Here is a 20,566-nt window from a genome sequence, read left to right as displayed (position 1 = left end):
TCACTTTAAAATGAAAATTCTGTCATCATATACTCACCCTCATGTTGTTTCAAACCTGTATGAATTTCTTTCTTCTGCTGAACACAAAGGAAGATATTTAGAAGAATGTCAGTAACCAGTATATTTTTTTCCTACTATGGAAGTCAATGGGACCCAGAAACTGTCTGGTTACTGACATTCTTCTAAATATCTTCCTTTGTGTTCAGCAGAAGAAAGAAATTCATACAGGTTTGAAACAACATGAGGGTGAGTATATGATGACAGAATTTTCATTTTAAAGTGAACTATTCCTTTAATGACAATACATTTAAGTAGCAACATACAACAAGATAAATGACAGTCTGAGTAATATCAGAAAACCAGTTGGCTCCTGAGCAATGCGATAAAGCTCCTGATAATACTGAATGGTGCCTAATATATGGATGCTGTGATGGGTGTTGTATTCCTATAGACCTTATGTAGCCCCGCCCCTTTTCGGTGCGGCGCTCGTTGTCTTTTGTCTTCCGGTCTGTATTTTCACAGCGATCTTGCGTATTTATGAATGAACGGCTCGTTTTAAAATCTTCCCGGTCGACTGACATTTGTTAAGACATCTGCTTTAAACAATACAATCCTCATGATAACTTTCGTTAACTTTACATAAAGTAAATCCACTTCAAAAGCTAATTACTCCTGGACAGCAATGCCATAGAGATATACAGATCGACCGCAAAACCGGAAGTTCAAAGACAATATTCTAAAGATGGCGGCGCCCTCGTTTCTCTGGCGCATAAGGTCTATAGGTAGACATGGATCAGCTGAGAGTCAGCTGATGCAAGCTTGACTGAAGTGACCTGCCAGAACTAATGTGACGCTTGATCTTGAAATCTGTGATGTTACTAACCAAGAATTAAGATTTTAAGATTTTCTTGAATCCAGTCCAAGTTGTTTGCAGGAGCAGTTGTTTTGGGAGCTCTGTGCTCCCTTTGCAGGAGATCATGATAAATTAGATACCATGGCAAGATATTGTGTCAGACTTTGTGCCTGTTTTAAGGTAGTGGGGCAATGATGCAGTTTGGCAAAGCTTATATACAGGAAACCTGTTTTAACCTGTTTGTTCAGTGGGCTTGGCGAACAAAAGCATGTAAGGGAAGTACTCGAGGAGGACTGAATACTTTCTTTACCTCAAGTAACACCTTTAACTTTTAGTACAGCAACACAAAATACCTCTTAGCTGTGGATTCTTGCCTGTGAAGTTCAGTTACTTTCCTCGGACCTCAAATTCGAGTCCATATTTGCACACTGCACCTAATTGGATGGAACTCATTAAATGTGAGAGTTCACAGACTAACAAGGTCAAACCATTTTTTCTAATTTCACTGAGGCTGCGTTCAGACTGCAGGTAAATGTGGCCCAATTTCTTTTGCTCATATGTGACTCAGATCTGTTTTTGTCATGACAGTGTGAACAGCACAAACCACATGGAATCTGATCTTTTCAATTCCGGTTTTGGGCCACTTCCATACGTGGTCCTAAATCCGAGACAGGTCAGATGTTTTTCAATGCGACCTCAGTTTAAATAGGCATATCGGAATTCATTCAACTTTTTTTTTAATGTCACAATTCTGCGCTCATGGGAGTCACTTCAAAGATTTTACATACTCAAAGTTATCAATATTGTTTCGAAAGGTAGTCAGTGAAGGACAGTGATCTGTCAGAACTTATAAGCATTTACAGTGACCGCTCGATATACAAGCAAAATATGAGGGCTCGTATCATGTGTTTAAAAACTCTGCTCTCTTTTTTTCTCTTAGTTTTTTATATCGCCTGCGCATATATATATGCGCATATATCGCCTGCACTATAAATAAACTTACTTAATGTCCTCCGTGTATGGACTTTAATGTCCTCTTCTGTATGACATCATGCTGCATGTCATCTTTTTTATTCTTCTTTTGCGCATGCAGGTCAGTCCAGGACGATGATCTCTTCACACTGGAATCTAATATTGGACACATTTGAAACAACAATGTGAACAGCTACACCAAATAAATCGGATCTGAGCAATACATTGGAATTTAGCATTAGGCTTGCAGTGTGAACGTAGCCTGAGTCAGCAGTTTCTTGCACTACTGGTTAATATGCTGTTCTTTACCTTCAATTGATAACTAGACAGCTGCAGGTCTCTTGGCTGTGAGTCCCCTATTGACTGTGGTAAGAAGAGCTTTTGGATTTGTGTGTGGTCTTGATATTGGGTTAATGCATTGTTTGCCCCATTTATCATTTTAATTCATTGACATCTATCTCATTTAACTAATCCGATCACAGTAACATTCCATGCTTTTCTTTTGCCACTGATTGTGTGGAAGATTCCATGATATGGACATTGGTTGTACTCGGACATACTCAGATAAAACATCATAGTTCTTGAGAGCTTAGCCAGGTTTTTTTTTTTTTTTTTTTTTCAGCATGATTAGAAATCTGAAGTCTACACAACTTTTTCCACATAATTTGTTTGGTGATATCCGTACAACCTTTGCTTAGACTACTGTGCCATTATTTGAACAATTTATGACTTAAGTGGTAGTATTGTGGTACTGTAGCATCAATTTCAGGTTTATCTCTTAAATCTCATGCAAAAAACAGTTGTTTGCTTTTTGTCAGCACTTGGGTAGAAAAAGATTTTTCAAATAGTTTAAATTCTCTCTTTTTTATGTAAGCCTGTTTCTGCCACGTAAGAAAAAACATGTCTTGGCAAATCATAATTATGTCATATTTATGAGATAAAAGTCAAAATAATGAGATAAAAAGGCATCATTATGACAAACGTTTGAAATTATGACGAAAATATGAATTATTATATGCCATAATTGTGACAGTCAACATTCAAAATGATCAATAAGTAAAAATGATGAGATAATGCAGAATCATGACAAGTCAAAATTGACAAAGTAAAAATTCAGAGTTTAGGTCATAATTATGTAAAAAACTTGAATTTATGAGATATAAAGACATAATTTCGTCATAATTTTGACTTTTTATCTCATTAGGATTTAGTATCTAATTATGATTTACCAAAGCATGATTTTTATATCCTATGTGGCGGAAATGGGCTTCAATTTAAGGCTGCATACACACAGGACAGAGCACATTGTGCTCCTTAAAATGTGTTAAAAATGTAATGCTCTTAGCGTAGTGACTAAATATCTTTATATGACAAAAAAACAAAAACATGGATGGACGGCAAGAAAGCATCGTGTGTGAATGGCCTCAAAAATGAATCTAACTGTCAGATAGTTTGTTTCAGGAGGCTCTTCTGTTCTCGCAAATGGACATTCTGGAATCTTAAATCAGAGTTCTGTTTGCTACTTGAGTGGGAAGCACTTAAACCCGTATTGCCAGTTGCTTTCAATAGTGTGGATGCATTGAAATGCATGAAATGAGATTTTGAGTTTTGTGGAGAAACTCTTCAGCCAGTTGATTGTACATCACTTTATACTGTACGTACTGTAGGTTTTTAAACAGTGGTTCTGTATTATGAATTTGTGTGTCTCTTCAGACCCTTTTCTTTTCTAGGATATGCACATACGTCTGGGGTTTTGTTCTTGTGATCATTGTTATTTCAAGGATTGCTTCTCTGTGCTTTTGCAGGCGACTATGCCGGCTTCCCCGGTTGTGGCCTTCTCCGTTTGCACAGCACTTACCGCCATGACCTCAAAATCTACGCCTCTGATGAAGGTCGTGTGCAGATGACTGCGGCGGCATTCGCAAAGGTTTGCTTGGGTTTTGTCTGCAGGGATATGTTGGTATTACATAATGCTTTTAGATGGGATTAATGTAAACTGCTTTTTATGTTGCTTTTTATTTATTTATTTTTGTTTTCTTTTAATCTTTTATTTACTTTAATAAAAAAAATGCACTTTAATACTTTTTTTTAAAACTTTATTATAATTTTATATTGTATATAAATTATCATTAGGTGCATCTTACTTTTTTTTTTTATAGAATATTTAAACTTATTATTTCCAGATTTAAATCTCAGAGTTTTTGTGTCATCTCAGACTTTCTGGCCCCTACTGGTTATTTCACATTAATTTTACAATACATTTTTATATCTGGCTGTGTTCAGGGTCTGTTAGCACTGGAAGGAGAGTTGACTCCAATCCTCGTTCAGATGGTGAAGAGTGCCAACATGAACGGACTGCTGGACAGTGACAGCGACTCTCTCACTGACTGTCAGCAGAGAGTCAAAGCTCGATTACATGAGATCATGCAGAAGAACAAAGACTTCAGTGAGGAGGACTACAACAAGGTGAAGAAAGTCCCAACTGCTTATTTAAAAATAGCTCATTATCTCCATATAACCAAACTAGTTCTAAATGTGCCCTGTCTCTTTAAGTTGGCTCCAACAGGCAGCCCATCTTTGGTAAATTCCATGAGGGTAATTGTCAATCCAGTCAAGACTTGTGACCAGGTTCACACCCTCATTAAAAGCCTTACTTGCCAGATCTGTAAAAGGCTGGAAGACCCCAAATCTGCAGGTTGGAGAACTTTGTCTTCTTCTAAGCCGTCTCGAATGTTAAAAGTGCATCCTAAGTGTTACAGTATTGTTATTGATCAACTGTAAATATTCAAAATATTAAATAATCAAATGTTAAACAATTTAATATTTAATTATAATTATCAATGTAAAATGAAAATTCTGTCATCATTTACTCACCCTCAAGTCATTCCAAACCTGTATGAATTTATTTCTTCTGCTGAACACAAAAGAAGATATTTTAAAGAATATGGGTAAACAAAGAGTTGGTTACCGACATTCTTCAAAATATTCGTTCCAGCAGAAGAAAGACATTCATACAGGTTTGGAATGACAGAATTTTCCTTTTTGGGTGAACTATCCCTTAAATATCTTTGTGATATTCACAGACCTGCAGCTGTACCACAGCGAGACTCTGGAGCTCATGCTGCAGCGCTGGTCCAAACTGGAGCGTGACTTCCGCATGAAAAATTGCCGGTATGACATCAGTAAGATCCCGGACATTTACGACTGTGTGAAATATGACACCCAGCACAACAGTTCTCTGAGTTTGGAGGATACGCTGGAGCTTTTCCGTCTGTCCAGAGCACTCGCGGACATCATCATCCCCCAGGTAGAGGAATCGATATACAACAATGTTCGTTTTATTTAACTTTCATCTTGTTGTTACCTGCACGCACACTGTCTTTCAGGAGTATGGAATCACTAAAGCGGAGAAGCTAGACATCGCTAGTGCCTACTGTCTGCCTCTGGTCAAGAAGATTCAGCTGGATCTTCAGAGGACTCATGAGGATGAGGCCGTCAACAAGCTGCATCCACTGTGAGTCTCTGTACTGGGGCACAACGCCAAACTTTCGGACAGTGTGAAGGCTAAATCACATATACATCCTGTTTAGTGTGCCAAATTACTATTAGTACATTTCACTTTGGTGTATTATTCCTGTGAATTTTGAAAGTAGGCATCCATGCATGCTTTCAGGGCTAATATTATCCACAATGCTGTGTAAGAGGAGGGGTTTGCGACTGTGTTGTCTGATACAAACAGTGTTCACTTGCACAGTTTTTGGTTGTTTATTTGTTTCATTCATAGTTCATGTTTTGATGTTCGTCATGCCATATTTATTACATGTTGTCCATTTTACGTTCACTAAAATGGTAAAATAGTGCAGTTTTTTTGTCAACAAAAATAACATTTTGTTTTTTTATTGACAATAATATGTAACTTTTTTTTTAAAGATGTAAAAATATTTCAGACTTCAGCAAAATAAAACAAATTTTCCAACATTTGGAAAAATGTATACATAAATATATTATTTTATTGATAATATATTGATATTGATGTTTACAGCTTTTTAGTCAGTTATTTTATTTTTATTTGATTGTATTTCAAACCAGACCTAGTTATCCAAAATTTAGAAAAATATATATTTATTTATTTACTGTGTCAGTATTGTTGATTAATATTAATGCAATTATATACAGTGGTAGATACGATACGATACAATTGTTGTACATTTAGTGCCGACTTTTGACATTGCTGGTCCTAATATTGACGTACTTAGTACATTTAAAATGTACTTCTGATGTTTTCAGTTGTTGTTTATTGTATGACCTCACATTGTTGTAGAAGCTCTGAAGACTCAGCCGTGACCTATAGAACCTGTGAGTGATCAGATTGTGTATTTCATCCCTTTTGGTGGTTCAGGTACTCGCGGGGAGTGATGTCTCCGGGTCGGCACGTTCGGACCCGACTCTATTTCACCAGCGAGAGCCACGTACACTCCCTGCTTAGCATCTTCCGCTACGGAGGCCTGTTAGACGTGAGTGAGCGATCATCAGACAAACACATTACTCCCAGCATCATGTTTAATGCAGGTTACTACTGTTTATCTCATCTGTGTCTGTTTAGGAACAAAAAGATGAACAGTGGAAGCAGGCTATGGACTACCTCAGCGCCGTGACTGAACTCAACTATATGACACAGATTGTTATTATGCTGTATGAGGACAATAACAAGGTATGAGATGTGGCCACATCAGCCGTTTGTGCCCAATTTCTATTCTTGCTTTATTTGCTGACATTTGTATCTGTAGGACCCTTCCTCAGAGGAACGTTTTCATGTGGAGTTGCACTTTAGCCCAGGGGTTAAGGGGTGCAAGGATGAGGATAATGCACCAATGGGTTTCGGCTTCCGGCCCGCCTCCTCAGAGGTCCGTGTGTTTCACTCGGCTTAAGGATTACGTATATTTATTTTGGACCATATTACTCTGCTAAACCTTGGATTTTATATACAACTGTCTTAAGAAATATTGACAATACTAATGTGCTGGACCGCTTCCATCTTTCCCATTTCATATGTAATAGAACCACGAGAAGCAGACAAACCAAGGCAGTCTTGAAGACCTTTCCCAAGATGAGCCCGACAGAGCCGTACTGACTGAGCCAATCAATATTCAGAGGAAGTCACCACTTATACGCAACCGCAAGGCTGGATCTATGGAGGTACCGTACTGTCCTGTGAGCTCTGCTACTAAGCTTTACTTTTCTTTATTTGATGAACAACTGCTGACATGATAAAAAATACTTTTATTAAAATTTGGTTCCAGAGACCTCGCATTTAAGGGGTCTGTGAAAAAAATAAGTATTTTAGGGTTTTAAAAGTTAAATGTTTTAGATAATATTTTAATAATTTGTCTTAACAGTATAAAATGCAATTATTTAACTTTGGAAACAATTATTTAATAAAAAATTATCATAAAATTGTATATTTTTTCAAACTGTTGTTCAAAAGTTTGAGGTCAGTAAGAGTTAAAAAAAAAAGATATTAATACTTTTATTCAGCAAGGATACCTTAAACTGATCTAAAGTGACAGTAAAAACATTTATAATGTCAATTTTTGTTTTAATATTTTAACTGTTTCCACAAAAAAGTTAAGCAGCACAACTGTTTTCAACATTGATTATATATATAAAAAATGTTTATTGAGCACCAGATCAGCATATTAGAATGAAAAAAATGAACAAGCTGAATTTACATAGAAAGAAGATGTGCTTTTTTAAATGTGTGTCCATATGCCTTTGTTTTCCTCTCTTTGCAGGCTCTTTCAGAGAGCAACACTTCTTCTCGTGGACTGGCGTATCGTATCTTGCCGTCGTCTTCTCGTCAGTCCCCTGAAATCAAACCCAGCGGGCTAGGTGAGAATTACGTTTCATTTGTGTTGTTTTCATGTTGAATATTTCTCCTGTCATCAGTTTAATTGGAGAAACCTTTCAACTTCTCAGAAGTGACATGGTGTAGTCGACCGTTAAAGGTGCTTGTTTCTGTGTATCACCAATGACACCGTTCAAGGACCCTGCCATTCTCACTGCGTCGGAAATGCGTCCACGCTGCCAGTAGTGGTCTAAATATGGCTAATGGCAGGACTCTCTCTGCTATTCTTGTCTATACTATATCTATCTTCAAAGAACTGTTACAAGGCAACAGTGCACACTGTTTCCCAGGTTTGGTTGCACCTTACTAAAGACTTACGGCATGATTTGCAAGTCACTATTTTATATCTAAGTGCATGTTGCATCTGGCATGTCTTACATGTAGGCTTTTAAACAAATGCTGTTTTATCAGTGCTGCCCGAAGGTAGAGATGTCCTTTTGAACTTTTAGAGCCACATACCTACTCGAATTTGTCAGTTTCACCCTCCTGCACTGTTCCCAGCAGAAGACCAGCAGTTTAACTGGGTTTTGTTTGCAAAGGTCATCTGTGCACCTGGAAATAAGCTTAAAGGATGGTTCAACCAAAAATGGTTGCTTTTTCCTGTTGTACCGAACTGGACTTCTGTGTACCGTTACACCCCTAGTAACTATAGAACAGATCATTTCATCTTTTTGGGTGAACTATCCCTTTAACTTCTTTAAATGAGAAGCTGCATGTTCACTTGTGAAAACTAACCACTACTAACCACCTTCCTACCCCCTTCCACCCCACGTTCCACCCCACGGTCTCCCTCCCACTCGCAGGCTCCCAGTGTGCGGGCCTCTTCAGTGCCTCCTTCCCCAACCTGAGAGACCTAACACGAGCTCCCCGCAAAAAGCCCTCCTCGCTCAGGAATGTGTCTTCTCAAGCCGGTATGTCCCAAACACACACACATACAGGGTTATAATGTGACCAGAAGACCTGAAGATTCCTATCACAAACGTCCCAGCTTACAATTCTACTGAATAATTCCCGTTTACTTAATAGACTCTCACTTAATGCAGCAAAAATTGTTGATTAGCTTTCAACATTCCTTTTAAGACCATTTCTTGTACACTGTGTCCTTCCTAGTGACTGTGTTTCAGCATAATTCATTCAAAACATATTTGAAATTTTATTCTAGCCTTTAAAAACATCCCAAATCAAGTCATTACACACAGCAGGAGCTGTTCCTAAACCATTTGCGTCTTGCTGTTTATCAAGGTCTCGCTTAGAGAAATAGGTTTCCACAGTAACTGAATAATATGGTTATTTATCGTGTCACCTTTGCTAACTCCAAACTGTTTATTTGCATGCTGCATGTGCACGTAAACAAACATTTGTTCAGTAATTTGCTAAATTGCACACATTTGTCATCTGTTTAATGCAAAAGGACACATTTTAGTATCCTCTGACACTTCTGGGAATGTGTTTTAATGGATTGCGATAGATAATATCCATGGTAAAACAAACACCAAACGCGTTTACCACAATCATTAATGATTAATTGAATAATTCTGGATATTATGATTATTTTGTAAACAGTTATTGGAAATTGCACTCTAATGTCCTGCATACATCGGAAAGGAATGCATTTCCCTAATTTCGTCAGTATCAAATACATTATTTGAAATGAATGATTAATATAATATTTTGATTTATTTATTGACATTAATTATATATATATGTATGTGTGTGTGTGTATATATATATATATATATATATATATATATATATATATATATATATATATATATATATATAAAATGTATGTTTATTTTTTAAATGATTTATTTATTTATATGAATTTTCACCCCTGACTCCTTGGTAGCAGCATTAACAGTTTTGTCCACAGGGTGTTGCTGTGTCTCTGAGATTTACCTCATCTAAGACATTTGAAATAACGCTCAAAATACTGCCATGTCATGCTGCATCCAAAAGGACATTGTAGCACAGAGAATGCTGGATAGTTTGTTGTGACCATCTGTTGTTTTTGAGTTTCTCAATCCCTACATTGAAAGGCAACATCTGGCCCCACTGATACTTTTACCTGCTTGTTATAGAAAATTTAATAGAGAGCTTGATGGTGGGAGGATAAAAAAATCTGGTAGTTTTGATTAAGACCAAAAGCTCATGAGGAGCACAGCGACACGAGTAATGCCGAATGCCTCTTTTATCTCCTCAGAGCTGCTCTCTATGCCGCCAGTAAAGAGATTTTCTGTGTCGTATGCCAGGCATCCGACTAATGGTATGTTTGGAGTCCATGTTTTTTGTTGTTGACACTCTCCTGCATGTCCTCTGCCGTTGCTTTCAACATAGCGTTCGTAATGTAGCACCGTTTGTGATTTTTGTTTAATTCTTTTCATAAATTAGGGAGGCTTTTCTTCACCCTTTTCCTTTGAATTCACAAGACACACCCAGCTTAAATCATTCCTCCTTCTGATTGGCTAGATGCATGGGTTGTGTACCGAATATATCTCTCGATATATTGTTGTTTGTGTGACCACATTTCATGTTGATCCACTTCATTTAGAAATGGTTAATCCTTTCACCACCATTACTGCTTTAATGATCACATAACGTATGCATTACTTTAAGTGCAAAAATCTTAATTGCAAAAAAAAAAAAATTTTATTAAAAAAGACCTATTATGCTTTTTTACTTTTTCAACTTTCTTTAGTGTGTAATGTTGCTGTTTGAGTATGAAAAAAGTCAAAAGTCACTCTAAAGGGAGTTTTTCTCTATATCAGTGTGCACTGTTTCTGAACTCCCTGAAATGCCTCGATTGTAGGCTCGAGTCACAATATTCCTCATTTAAATAAATTACAGCCCAAGGCATACGCAAAAAGGGGGGGCGGGGGCCTGGTTGAGTTTCATTTAGTAATTTGTTTAAACTCGCGGTAATGGTAAGAGGCGTGACATTTCCAAAACGAGCTCTAAGCAGTTGACCAATCACAACACTGATCCAGCCGACCAATCAGAGCACACTGCGTTTTTCGGAAGGAGGGGCTTCATAGAGACTGAAACCAAACAGAGCGTTTCTGGCAGACTGGGAATAGAGGTGCTGCAACAATGTAAAATATGTGAAAAATAAGGTGTTTTTGAACATTCAAGAATGACACCTATTCTAGTAGACCCCAAAAACATAAATAATACTTTGAAAAGGGCGTAATATGGCCTCTTTAAAATATCAAAACATTCTTAAAAAGAAGTAAAAAAAAAAAACATTTTTTATTTGAGATATTGAGTATATTTAATACATTTTCAGAGAATATACATTGTTGTTTTTTCTTATGTTAATTTATGCTTAAAAACAATATACAGTTTTCTCTGAAAACTCATTTTAAGGATATTTATATATTTTAACTGTAAAACAAGACTTTTTTTTTGCAGTATTCAAATATATTTATTGTAATTTGGATACAGTGATCAAATATCTTTGCATGATGATCATAGTTGCTAATGGGGGTGAGGGTTAACATCTTTTTTTTTTTTTTTTTTTTTTACTTTATTCATTATCTTGATTGCAATGACATTTATGGAGATTGTTTTTTTAACAAACCAGAATGTTGTATGTGGGTCATTATATTTGCATGTTCTTTATTATTGATTGTTTCTTATCCTGTCTATCTTGTCAAGAAGAAGCTGGCATTTATGTGTCAAAGCTTCAGTTAGTGTTTACAAGCATTTGATGTTTGCTTAGTTTTGCCTTTTGAGATAAAATATGTTTAAGATGCTTGTTATACTCATTCCAAGTTTGCTCATCAAACAAGTCTGTTGCTGACGGACTGAGCCCTTTTAAAATGTAGCAAATGTTTAGCGCTAGACTTTTTTTAGACTTTTTCTCTGTCATTTTTGAATGTTTGTGTCTCTGTAGGGAATCTAGTTCAGTTGGGTTTTGGTGAGGTTAAATTTGAAGTATTTTTCTCAACACAGTACAGCCTAGCGAAGAGTTGTCATCAAACACTGCTCATTTCATGTGACAGTTTAACACTGCTTGAGGGAAACACGTTCTGGCCACAAATCTAAAAGCCCAGAGAGGCCAGCCGTGTGTTCCCTATCAACATGTGTCAGTAATTTTTCCAGTCTTTTAACATATTTGACAAGACTGAGGAAGATTGTCTATTGACATGCTGTCAGCACAAATGAAAAATCCAGTTTTTCCACTGATATAGTGTTAGCAGTGCATTAGGACTAGGTTTTGAATTGTGATTTATAGTAGAGTTGCAGGCTGTAATGGATGATGCAGTTGAACCTGTTGGCCTACTGTCCGATTTAATGTGAGAAAAATGTAGGGCTGGCCCATTTAAGCAGGGGGTCAAGTCAGTAAAATCACTAAATAAACACAATCAGATGCGGCCTGCTAACCTGAGAAATAAAGCACAGTCACCCAGGATCCAGAATTTCTGTGACTTGAATGCGAAATTGTGAGCTTTCGACTACCTAAGCATGTTGCATTTTTGATGTTTTGATGATTTATTTATTATCAATTGTGTAATTTTATTGAATTACTATTTATATAATTAGGCAACACTTTATTTTACAGTGCCATTGTTACATATGTTACATGTATTTACTATAGTAATAACTACAAATTAAGCATAATTACATGCAACTGACCCTAATCCAAACCAAATCCTAACTCTATAAGTACAAGTAGTTACTCAGTATTACTCAATACTTGAATGTATAATTATAGTGTTACAAAGACAACTTAAAATAAAGGGAAACCTATAATTATTATATTTGATATCAATAGAATTTTGCACATTTATTTATTTATTGTTATTTAATTTATTATTAATTTTGTCATTTTTAATTTATTATACATTTTGTAATGTAAATTGTAATTTAGGTACCATTTGGCACTGTTGATGTCACTTAATTCAACTCAGTTTAGTAATTTATTAAATTACTATTTATATAATTATTAGTATTTTTTGTAATTTGACATCAATAGCATTTTGCACTATTGATGTTATTTATTTTATATATTATTATTTATATAATTATTAATAATTGTAATTTGTGATCATTAGCATTTTGCACTGTTAATGCCAGTTTTTATTACAAATTATTGTAATTTCATTATTATGTATGTAAATAATAGTGATTATCTTTAATTGGAAATATTACGTAATTTATTTGGACTGTTTTTCAGTCTAAAAACAGATGAAGTATATCCGTTAGATAATACAGAGGCGGCAATAGTTTGTATTATATGCATGTTGTGTAAAATTAGCTTTCATAGAACAGAAGTGCATGGAAAATTGCTTCAGGTCAAGATTATATTGCTGTTTGTTGCAGCTGACTTTGGAAGTAAAACAAACTTCAGGAGTTTTTGCATACTGTGTGAAACATATTCAAATGTTTCATTCAAATAGAAATGGCATAAGTTGAACATTTGTTGAGAGCTTCGCCCAATCTTCAGGCTGTGTTCGGAGGCTGTGCTTCTTACATGGACTTTAATTGCACTCGGACTGCCTCTGAAAATAGGTCCTGACAAAACAAAAAAACATTTATTTCAGGTCATCAATTATACGTTGCTGAGTCACTCCTATAAAAACATCTCAGCAGGGGTTAAGGCAGTGGATTCTCATTCCAGTGCCTCTCCTTTCTCTCTATTCCTCCTCCAACTGTCATCCTTTTGTTCCCTCTCAACCTGCTGTGTTTAGTTCCCTCCTCAATCCCCGAAGCCTTCGCTTCCCTACGGCCCACACCATCCCTCCTCCATCTCTGCCACATCTTTGCTTACCTCATCCCTCTCCCTCCACTTCCTCCTGTTACCATCAATTATTCTGCTTATGAATCTGACTCCCCATCTTCAATAATTAATTATAAAATTAACATTTTTAAAGATTCTATCTATCTATCTATCTATCTATCTATCTGTCTATCTGTCTATCTATCTACCTTCAAATTTCCATCTTCACAGAATTCCTGTTTTTTAAGTGTTTTTTTTTCTTTATTCCTTCAAGTATTACAAATTAATAATACTGACATTATTCTTTACCTTCTCTCTTCTCCTCTACCTTCTCAAAATTCCTGTCTTTGCCATTTTATTAAAATTACAGTATCACTTTATTTACTTATAACATTAAAAAAAAAAAATGGTACTCTTTACCTTCCTACGGTGCCCCTAAAGGGACACGGAGATGGGAAAAAATAAGAGAAAACTATTTTTTTTGTTTGTTTATTTATTAATTTATTCCTTCATTAATGAGAAATGAATAATACTTTCAAAAATGAACACTATTCTTTACCTTCTCTCTTCTCCTCTACCTTCCCAGAATTCCCATGCCTGGACTTTTTTAAATTATAGTATAAATAAATAAAAGTATATATTTATTTACTAATAATTTGTTTTGCTTTTATAAATACAAATGACAAATTAAAAGTACTATTCAAAACTAACACGATTCTTTACCTTCCCAGAATTCCTCTCTCCTCTCTCCTCTCTCTCACCGCTTGCATCCTTTCAGTCTTTCATCTTTCTCTCCCTCAGATGCTCTTAGATGAGCATCAGTTGGTAAAGCTGTTAGCTGGTCTCTCTGCTGACCACCTACACCACTGCTCCTCCCACCTGCTCTGTGCTGGCCACAAACCCCCAGAATGCCTCTCTGGTCAGCCCTTTAGTCATTTGCTCAGTCATTCCCCCGCTTCTGGTCTTATTAGTCCGTTTTTGATGTAAACGTGCAGCAAAGTTTGAGACTTCAGCTTATGCCATAGCATAAGTTGTATCTGCTCTGCTCTTTTATCTGACTTCTTGCTTTTCTTCACTCAGTGGCCTTTCTTTCTGCTGTATAACACCTCATAACCTCTGTTCCTCTTTTCTTACCGCATGCATGTACATATGGCTCGATGAATGTGAAGACCGCTTGCTTATGTTGACGTCTGCATAGAGTAAGTATAATGCTCTTATGAAGCCATCTTGCACCTTTTTACACATTTTTTTAAGTACTTAACTTAATTGAAAAGGCAATTTTACCATTTCCCAAAACAGAAAAAAGAATTAGGCACAAGAGACCTGAAATTGGTAAAAGTAATGTAAATGCCTTTAGTGCTGTTTTGCATTTATAAAGTGGTAAAACATGAATTATGATTCAACACTGATGTTCAATATGAAATTTTGCTTATTTTATTAATCCTGCTCATAAAATAGTTAATTAACATATTTATTATTTATACAATTATAAGGTTTTAATGCTCTCTCTCTCTCTCTTTCTCTCTCTTTCTCTCTCTTTCTCTCTCTCTCTGTATATGGAATTTTTTAAAGAAATTAATACTTTTATTCAGCAAGGACAAATAATGTTACAAAAGATCTGTAGGATACTAAAGCCTGGAATAATGGCTGCTGAAAATTCAGCTTTGCATAACAGGAATCAATTACATTTTAAACTGTATTCAAATAGAAAGCAGTTAATATATATAATATGCAACATGTGTAAGGAACAGGAATATGCATCACTTATTTGCTTATGCGTGTTAATCATTCTAAGGTTTTGTATTTTAATTGAAGTTTCATAGTGTTCTGGTTCGTCTGGAGTAAAAATAGCAGAGTCAAACTGTTTTTATTGCTTGTAGATGTTGCCATATGCGGTGTACAAACAGCATGACTAGATTAGCTATGCAAAACAAATCAGCCTGACACAATTGATTCCTTCCTTGGAAACACAAAATGATTCGCTCATAAATCGGGACTGATTCGTGAACGAATTCAACTCACTGACTGAATGATCCGCTTGCTGAAGTTCTCAAGTTAACAGTTCACTGGAGGACACCGTTCAGTCTGAACCAACCATTGTAAAGGACAGACAAGAATTACAGTGCACCCAACTTAAGAGATAACAATATGCAAATCTCCTTTATCATATGAAGTGCTGAATTAAACTGCCTCTAGGTTGAGTATGTTCTTTTTTGTCATAATTAAACTGGGAAAAAGTGCCACTTAAATATTAAGCGTCTTCTTTATCATCATCTGGTTACATTATTGCTAACCTAAACACATTAGCATACAAAGAAGTAATTAAACTAGTTTTAGTCTACTGTATTAGTGTCATTTAAAACATTTTTTTTTTGGTTAGTTAAACATGTAAAGCTCCTAATTGGTTTATTAGTCTGCAGCAGTCCATTCTAATTCTTTCCGCATACGAGATGCCAAACACTTTCTTAGTAGACAAAAGTTCTAGAACTTGTTTTAATTTCCCTCAAATTAATTGTGAAGATTCTAATGTGTCCAAAGCCAACAACATGGTAGAATGCAATTTCAGTTGCATCATGGTGCTGTTGTTCCATCTTTGAGATTTTGGGCTGTCCCCTAAAAACAGTTCTGGATACCCAATGACTAAATGTTGTTGGGTTGAGTTTGTGTGGCCATGAAGTGCTTGTAGGTCACATGAGGTTGGCTTGATTGTCTCGTGTACAAGAGCTCAAAGAGTGTTTGTGGGATATCTGTAATGATGGCTGCCACTGAATTTGGAATCTGCTGCAGGGTTTGAAGGTTGCTCCCTGGTGCCCTCCATCTATCCACTGGAGACACTGCACAACTCACTGTCCCTCAAGCAGGTGGACGAGTTCCTCACGGCGCTGTGCAAGAATGGGAGTCAGGCACAATTCAAGAGGCTCAAATGTAAGTGGACGGATACATTCATGTTTATTATTACACTTGGTGTTCATGAAATCTAATTTAAACGAGAATGTTGATCACTTTTACATAAACTATAATTAATTTACACTGAATGGACACCAAACACATTGAAACTTCTTAAATGGCCCCCTAAATCTAAAATGTCTAAATGTCTAAAATAATTATCTAAATATTTTTGAAAGAAGTCTCTTATGTCCACCGTAGGGTTGCATCATCAGGCTTCATTCATTTGATCAAAATTACATTGAAAACTGTAATTACATTTTGAAATGATGCAAAGCTGAATTTTCAGCATCATTACTCCAGTCTTTGGAATCATGATCCTTCAGAAATCATTCTAATATGCTGATTTGCCGCTGAAGAAACATTTCGGTAACACTTTAAAGTAAGGTTTCATTAGTTAACAACTTAATTTAACAAGAACTAAGAATAAACAAAACTTCTACAGCAACAATACTTCTTAAACAAACAATGAACAGTTGTATTTTGATTAACTAACATTAACAAAGATTAATAAATGTATTGCTCATTTTTAGTTAATGTACTAATGTTAACAAATGAGACCTTATTGTAAAGTGGACCAACATTTCTTAATATTATCAATGTTGAAAATAGTTGTGCTGCTTAATATTTTTGTGGAAACTACGATAGACGGATAGAGTACCATTCAAGAGTTTGGCCCTTGGAAGCGTCCTAACCTTCCCCCTGTTATGGCACCCCTGACAAAGATGCATTAAATTGATCAAAAGGGATATTATATGTTACATAATAATAAGAAATGTTTCTTGACCGGTAGTGTACAAATCACATATCCTTTTCTTTTCTCTTTAGCTCTGTCTGCCATGTTTGAGTCACACTCCCAGCCATCCATAGATGTTGATAGTCAGGAGATCCCAGTGTCCACCCCAGTCCAGCTGAACCAACCGGCTGCAAAACCCACCTGGTGTGAGTATGCCTCACTTCACCATGATGTATATCAACCCCCGCCATCTCATAACCGTCCTCCACACTATGTTTTTTAGTAGGTGAAGGAACTTTGAGGGGACTTTCAATGTAGACGAAATGTGAAACCCCGTATTTGCTGCAAAAAAGTAGTCATCGAGTTTATTCTATTTTATAACTCCACCATTTAGATGATTACTGCTGGCTTTTAATGCCGCAGAGTTTCCCCGGAGAGTTTAGTGATTTATGTTCAGTCTGGGCTTTAGCAGCAGCTTTCAGTAAAAATCTAGGTTGCGTTAGTCACTCCTATGTCTGCCTCTTTGTAACCCATTTACTATAATATCATTGTTTGTGAAAGCAGGTCCAGGAACATGCTGGAAGACAAATGTATCTCTTAGATTAATAGTGTAATTGTTCTGTTTTTGGTTACATAACATTAGTTCCATGAGGATTTTTATGTAGGGCACTACAGCAGGATATCAGTTATATAAATGCGGTCATGTGAATGATGATTGATGAGACGAATACTTAGAATCTGCCAGCAGGTTCTGGTTTGTTTGAATGGTTTTTTTAAAGATTCATTTTGAGTGTGCTTTAAAGGGGTCATATGATGCCTTTTAATGTTTTCTTTTTTGCTTTGGCGTGTAATGTATCTTTTTGTGCATGTAGAAGATTGCAAATTTACAAAGCTCACAAACGCTTCGATCCAAGTCCAGATATTATAACCTCAAACGTCCAAGTCACAATGTGAAATATTTGCATAATGCCGCAAATAAAGAAGACAAGGCTTCAGTGAACTGTAGTTTTGTCATGTCGCGGATACACTGTGTTTGAATTAAGATGAGGATCGTTACATTTCCGACACATGCTTGAGGTGTTTGGCCAATCACAATGCAGTGGGTCAGCTGGCCAATCAGAGCACTCTGAGCTATTCAGAAGGAGGGGCTTTGTAGAAATCAGGGTGTTTCGGACAGACTGGGAATAGAGGAGCTGCAATAAAATACAGTATATGACAAATAATGTTTTTTTGGGTTTTTTAACATTAAAGCATGTTAACATTCTATAATGAAAACCTATAATCTATAATGAGTACCAAGTGGAATTGCAAAAAGGATAAACTCTGCTTTTTATTTATTTTGTACTGTGTTTACTGTATTTTTTATCAAATAAACACAGCCTTGATGAGCATAAGAGCACAACCCCAAACTTTCCAATATATGATTTAATGTTTTGTTCGAATTTTGCACATTCATTCACTAAAATATGTTGTTTGATTAAAATTAGATGTAATTTTATAAAGAAAAATGTATTAAAATTAATAAATATGATACGACACAAATAAATGTAAAGGATATTTTCTTCAAAAGACAAAAACTACAAATAAAAAATATTTTTTTGTCTTTGGACCAGTTTGGTTTAGATTTCTTGCTTCCAGTACTGTAAAGCCGGTTAGCACAAAGGACTAGGCACCGAACACAGGATGCATCACTCTGTACTTTCGTGCTTAAGTTCAAGGTGGCAAAATCAGTGAATCTAATCACCATACAGGAACAGGAAGTTTGACAAATATAAAGGTATCCTCTGGTGTCGTAGCTGGACGCCGGCGGTGTGTGTACACTCATAGAAACAGAAACAGTCGTCCGTCAGTCCCCGTTAAAAATCTCCATAACTCAAATATTGTAGTACAGCTGCTTAGTTTCGTAAATGTTAAACTTGTTTAAAAGTCAGTGGTCTGATATGTTCAGTTTATTGTGGGAGATTTCAAACATATATAGCAACTGCGTCTCCATTGCCGTGTTTAGCTAGAAACTATTGTGAACTGCTTAGTATAAACACTTATAGGTAAGAGTGACGGTTAAGATGTTTGTTGAAAATCCCTTTCATGCAATGGACCTCTAACTCTGTGTGTGTTTGTGTGTGCAGACACCGGTGACCCTTCCAGTACAGTATCCAGTGCCGGGCCATCGTCTCCATCTGTAGCAGAGTCTTCGTCCAACTTTGGATTCAACAATGAGTAGATGTCTTGGAAACACTTTTGATCAGTTCTGCAGAGAGATCGACTTTAAGATTGATATGGTCCTAGTTATAACTTGTAAGCTGCTAATATCATACTATCTGCACTTCTGCCCGAACAATACAGAGCAACTTTGGCCGAGATTCATCAGCTGATAGTTTGATCTGTCAGCAAATACAGCTCTGGATCCAGTAATTAGCTCTTCCGTTGGAGTCGGATAGTAATTATGATCCCAGATTCAGTGGCAGAGAGACAGAGACTTTACAGACAATAGTAATTGTCTGTGCTTCTTTTTTTGTCACCCCACACCAATGTAATTACATGGCACAGAATAATGCAACTCGAATAAATACCCAAAGGAGCATATAGACCAACATGACCACACGAAATATGAATATTTAATCCGATCCAGTCGAGAAAATTAAATTCTACCACTGTTCTTTGATTTGTGTATATTACAATTATTTTATGATTTGTTTTTGTTTTTTAGATGTTTGATCATATGATTTACTTTCAGATTTAAAAGAAAATTGCTGTATTTTTATTCTATGAAATGCAAAAGGTATTGTTTGGGAATGAATAAATGTGTGCCCAATGAGCTGCAATAGACTTTTTCGAGAATGTTCAGCTGTTTGCAATCTGCTGTTGTGTTTACGCTGTAAAGTTTAAGTAAGTATATTTAATTTTAGAGAATTGTATTACTTAATAAAATTGCTGTAATGTGTATTTGTGTGTGGTATTATGTTTTATGAATGAAAGGCACGGGTGCTTCAGAGTTTACCGAACCACTGACTTATTATACCTTGAAATGATTTGTTGGTCTCTCAGACCTAATGTATTTTTAAAATTCAATCTGTGGTGTGTCTCAAAGAGAGTGAAGCAAAACAATAACGATGACTCATGCTTTGCCCTCAGCTGTGCTGCTGTGTTGCTATAGGGACGGATTCTCATCTGCTTATTGACTTCAACTGTGCGACTGCAAAGTAAAGTGTGTGTGAAGTCATCCCAGGCAACCTGCGAGCTAAAGATGAAGTCATACTGTGCTGTTAGCTCATTTTCATTCATGTGGGTGCACATATGCTAAACGTCCAGCGTATATTTTCCCAGAGGGACCTGATGGTGTGGAATGGTGAAATAAAATTCAGAATCGGGTCTTTGAAATGATTTATATCATGCGTATTGACTTTGCCTAGTTTGAATTGCATACTGCATAAT

The 20,566-nt window shown here is 36.1% G+C and overlaps 1 protein-coding gene across 8 annotated transcripts in view; it reads left to right on the top strand.

Moving 5' to 3' along the window:
• The window catches only part of ppip5k1b (diphosphoinositol pentakisphosphate kinase 1b), a 32,660-nt gene extending 12,584 nt beyond the window's left edge, over positions 1–20,076 (top strand). For 2 of the 8 annotated variants that reach the window (XM_084095167.1, XM_084095166.1), the window contains exons 16-28: positions 3,631–3,752; positions 4,109–4,291; positions 4,379–4,520; positions 4,909–5,132; positions 5,212–5,339; positions 6,225–6,339; positions 6,429–6,536; positions 6,613–6,729; positions 6,884–7,021; positions 7,618–7,714; positions 16,240–16,377; positions 17,227–17,340; positions 19,261–20,075. In XM_084095167.1, the coding sequence (XP_083951293.1) occupies positions 3,631–3,752; positions 4,109–4,291; positions 4,379–4,520; positions 4,909–5,132; positions 5,212–5,339; positions 6,225–6,339; positions 6,429–6,536; positions 6,613–6,729; positions 6,884–7,021; positions 7,618–7,714; positions 16,240–16,377; positions 17,227–17,340; positions 19,261–19,355 (1,721 nt within the window). In that variant the 3' untranslated portion in view covers positions 19,356–20,075. Of the gene's footprint in view, positions 1–3,630; positions 3,753–4,108; positions 4,292–4,378; positions 4,521–4,908; positions 5,133–5,211; positions 5,343–6,218; positions 6,340–6,428; positions 6,537–6,612; positions 6,730–6,883; positions 7,037–7,617; positions 7,715–8,533; positions 8,642–9,933; positions 9,997–16,239; positions 16,378–17,226; positions 17,341–19,260 lie in introns of all 8 variants that reach the window. The other 6 variants (XM_084095168.1, XM_084095163.1, XM_084095162.1 and 3 more) reach the window with 6 other exon arrangements.
• The last annotated feature ends 490 nt before the right edge of the window (positions 20,077–20,566 follow it).

This window comes from Abramis brama (assembly GCF_963993115.1).
Source record: "Abramis brama genome assembly, chromosome: 20".
NCBI classification, from domain to species: domain Eukaryota; kingdom Metazoa; phylum Chordata; class Actinopteri; order Cypriniformes; family Leuciscidae; genus Abramis; species Abramis brama.
Note: the sequence above shows the minus strand (reverse complement) of the source record. Positions and strands in the feature narration are given on the sequence as shown.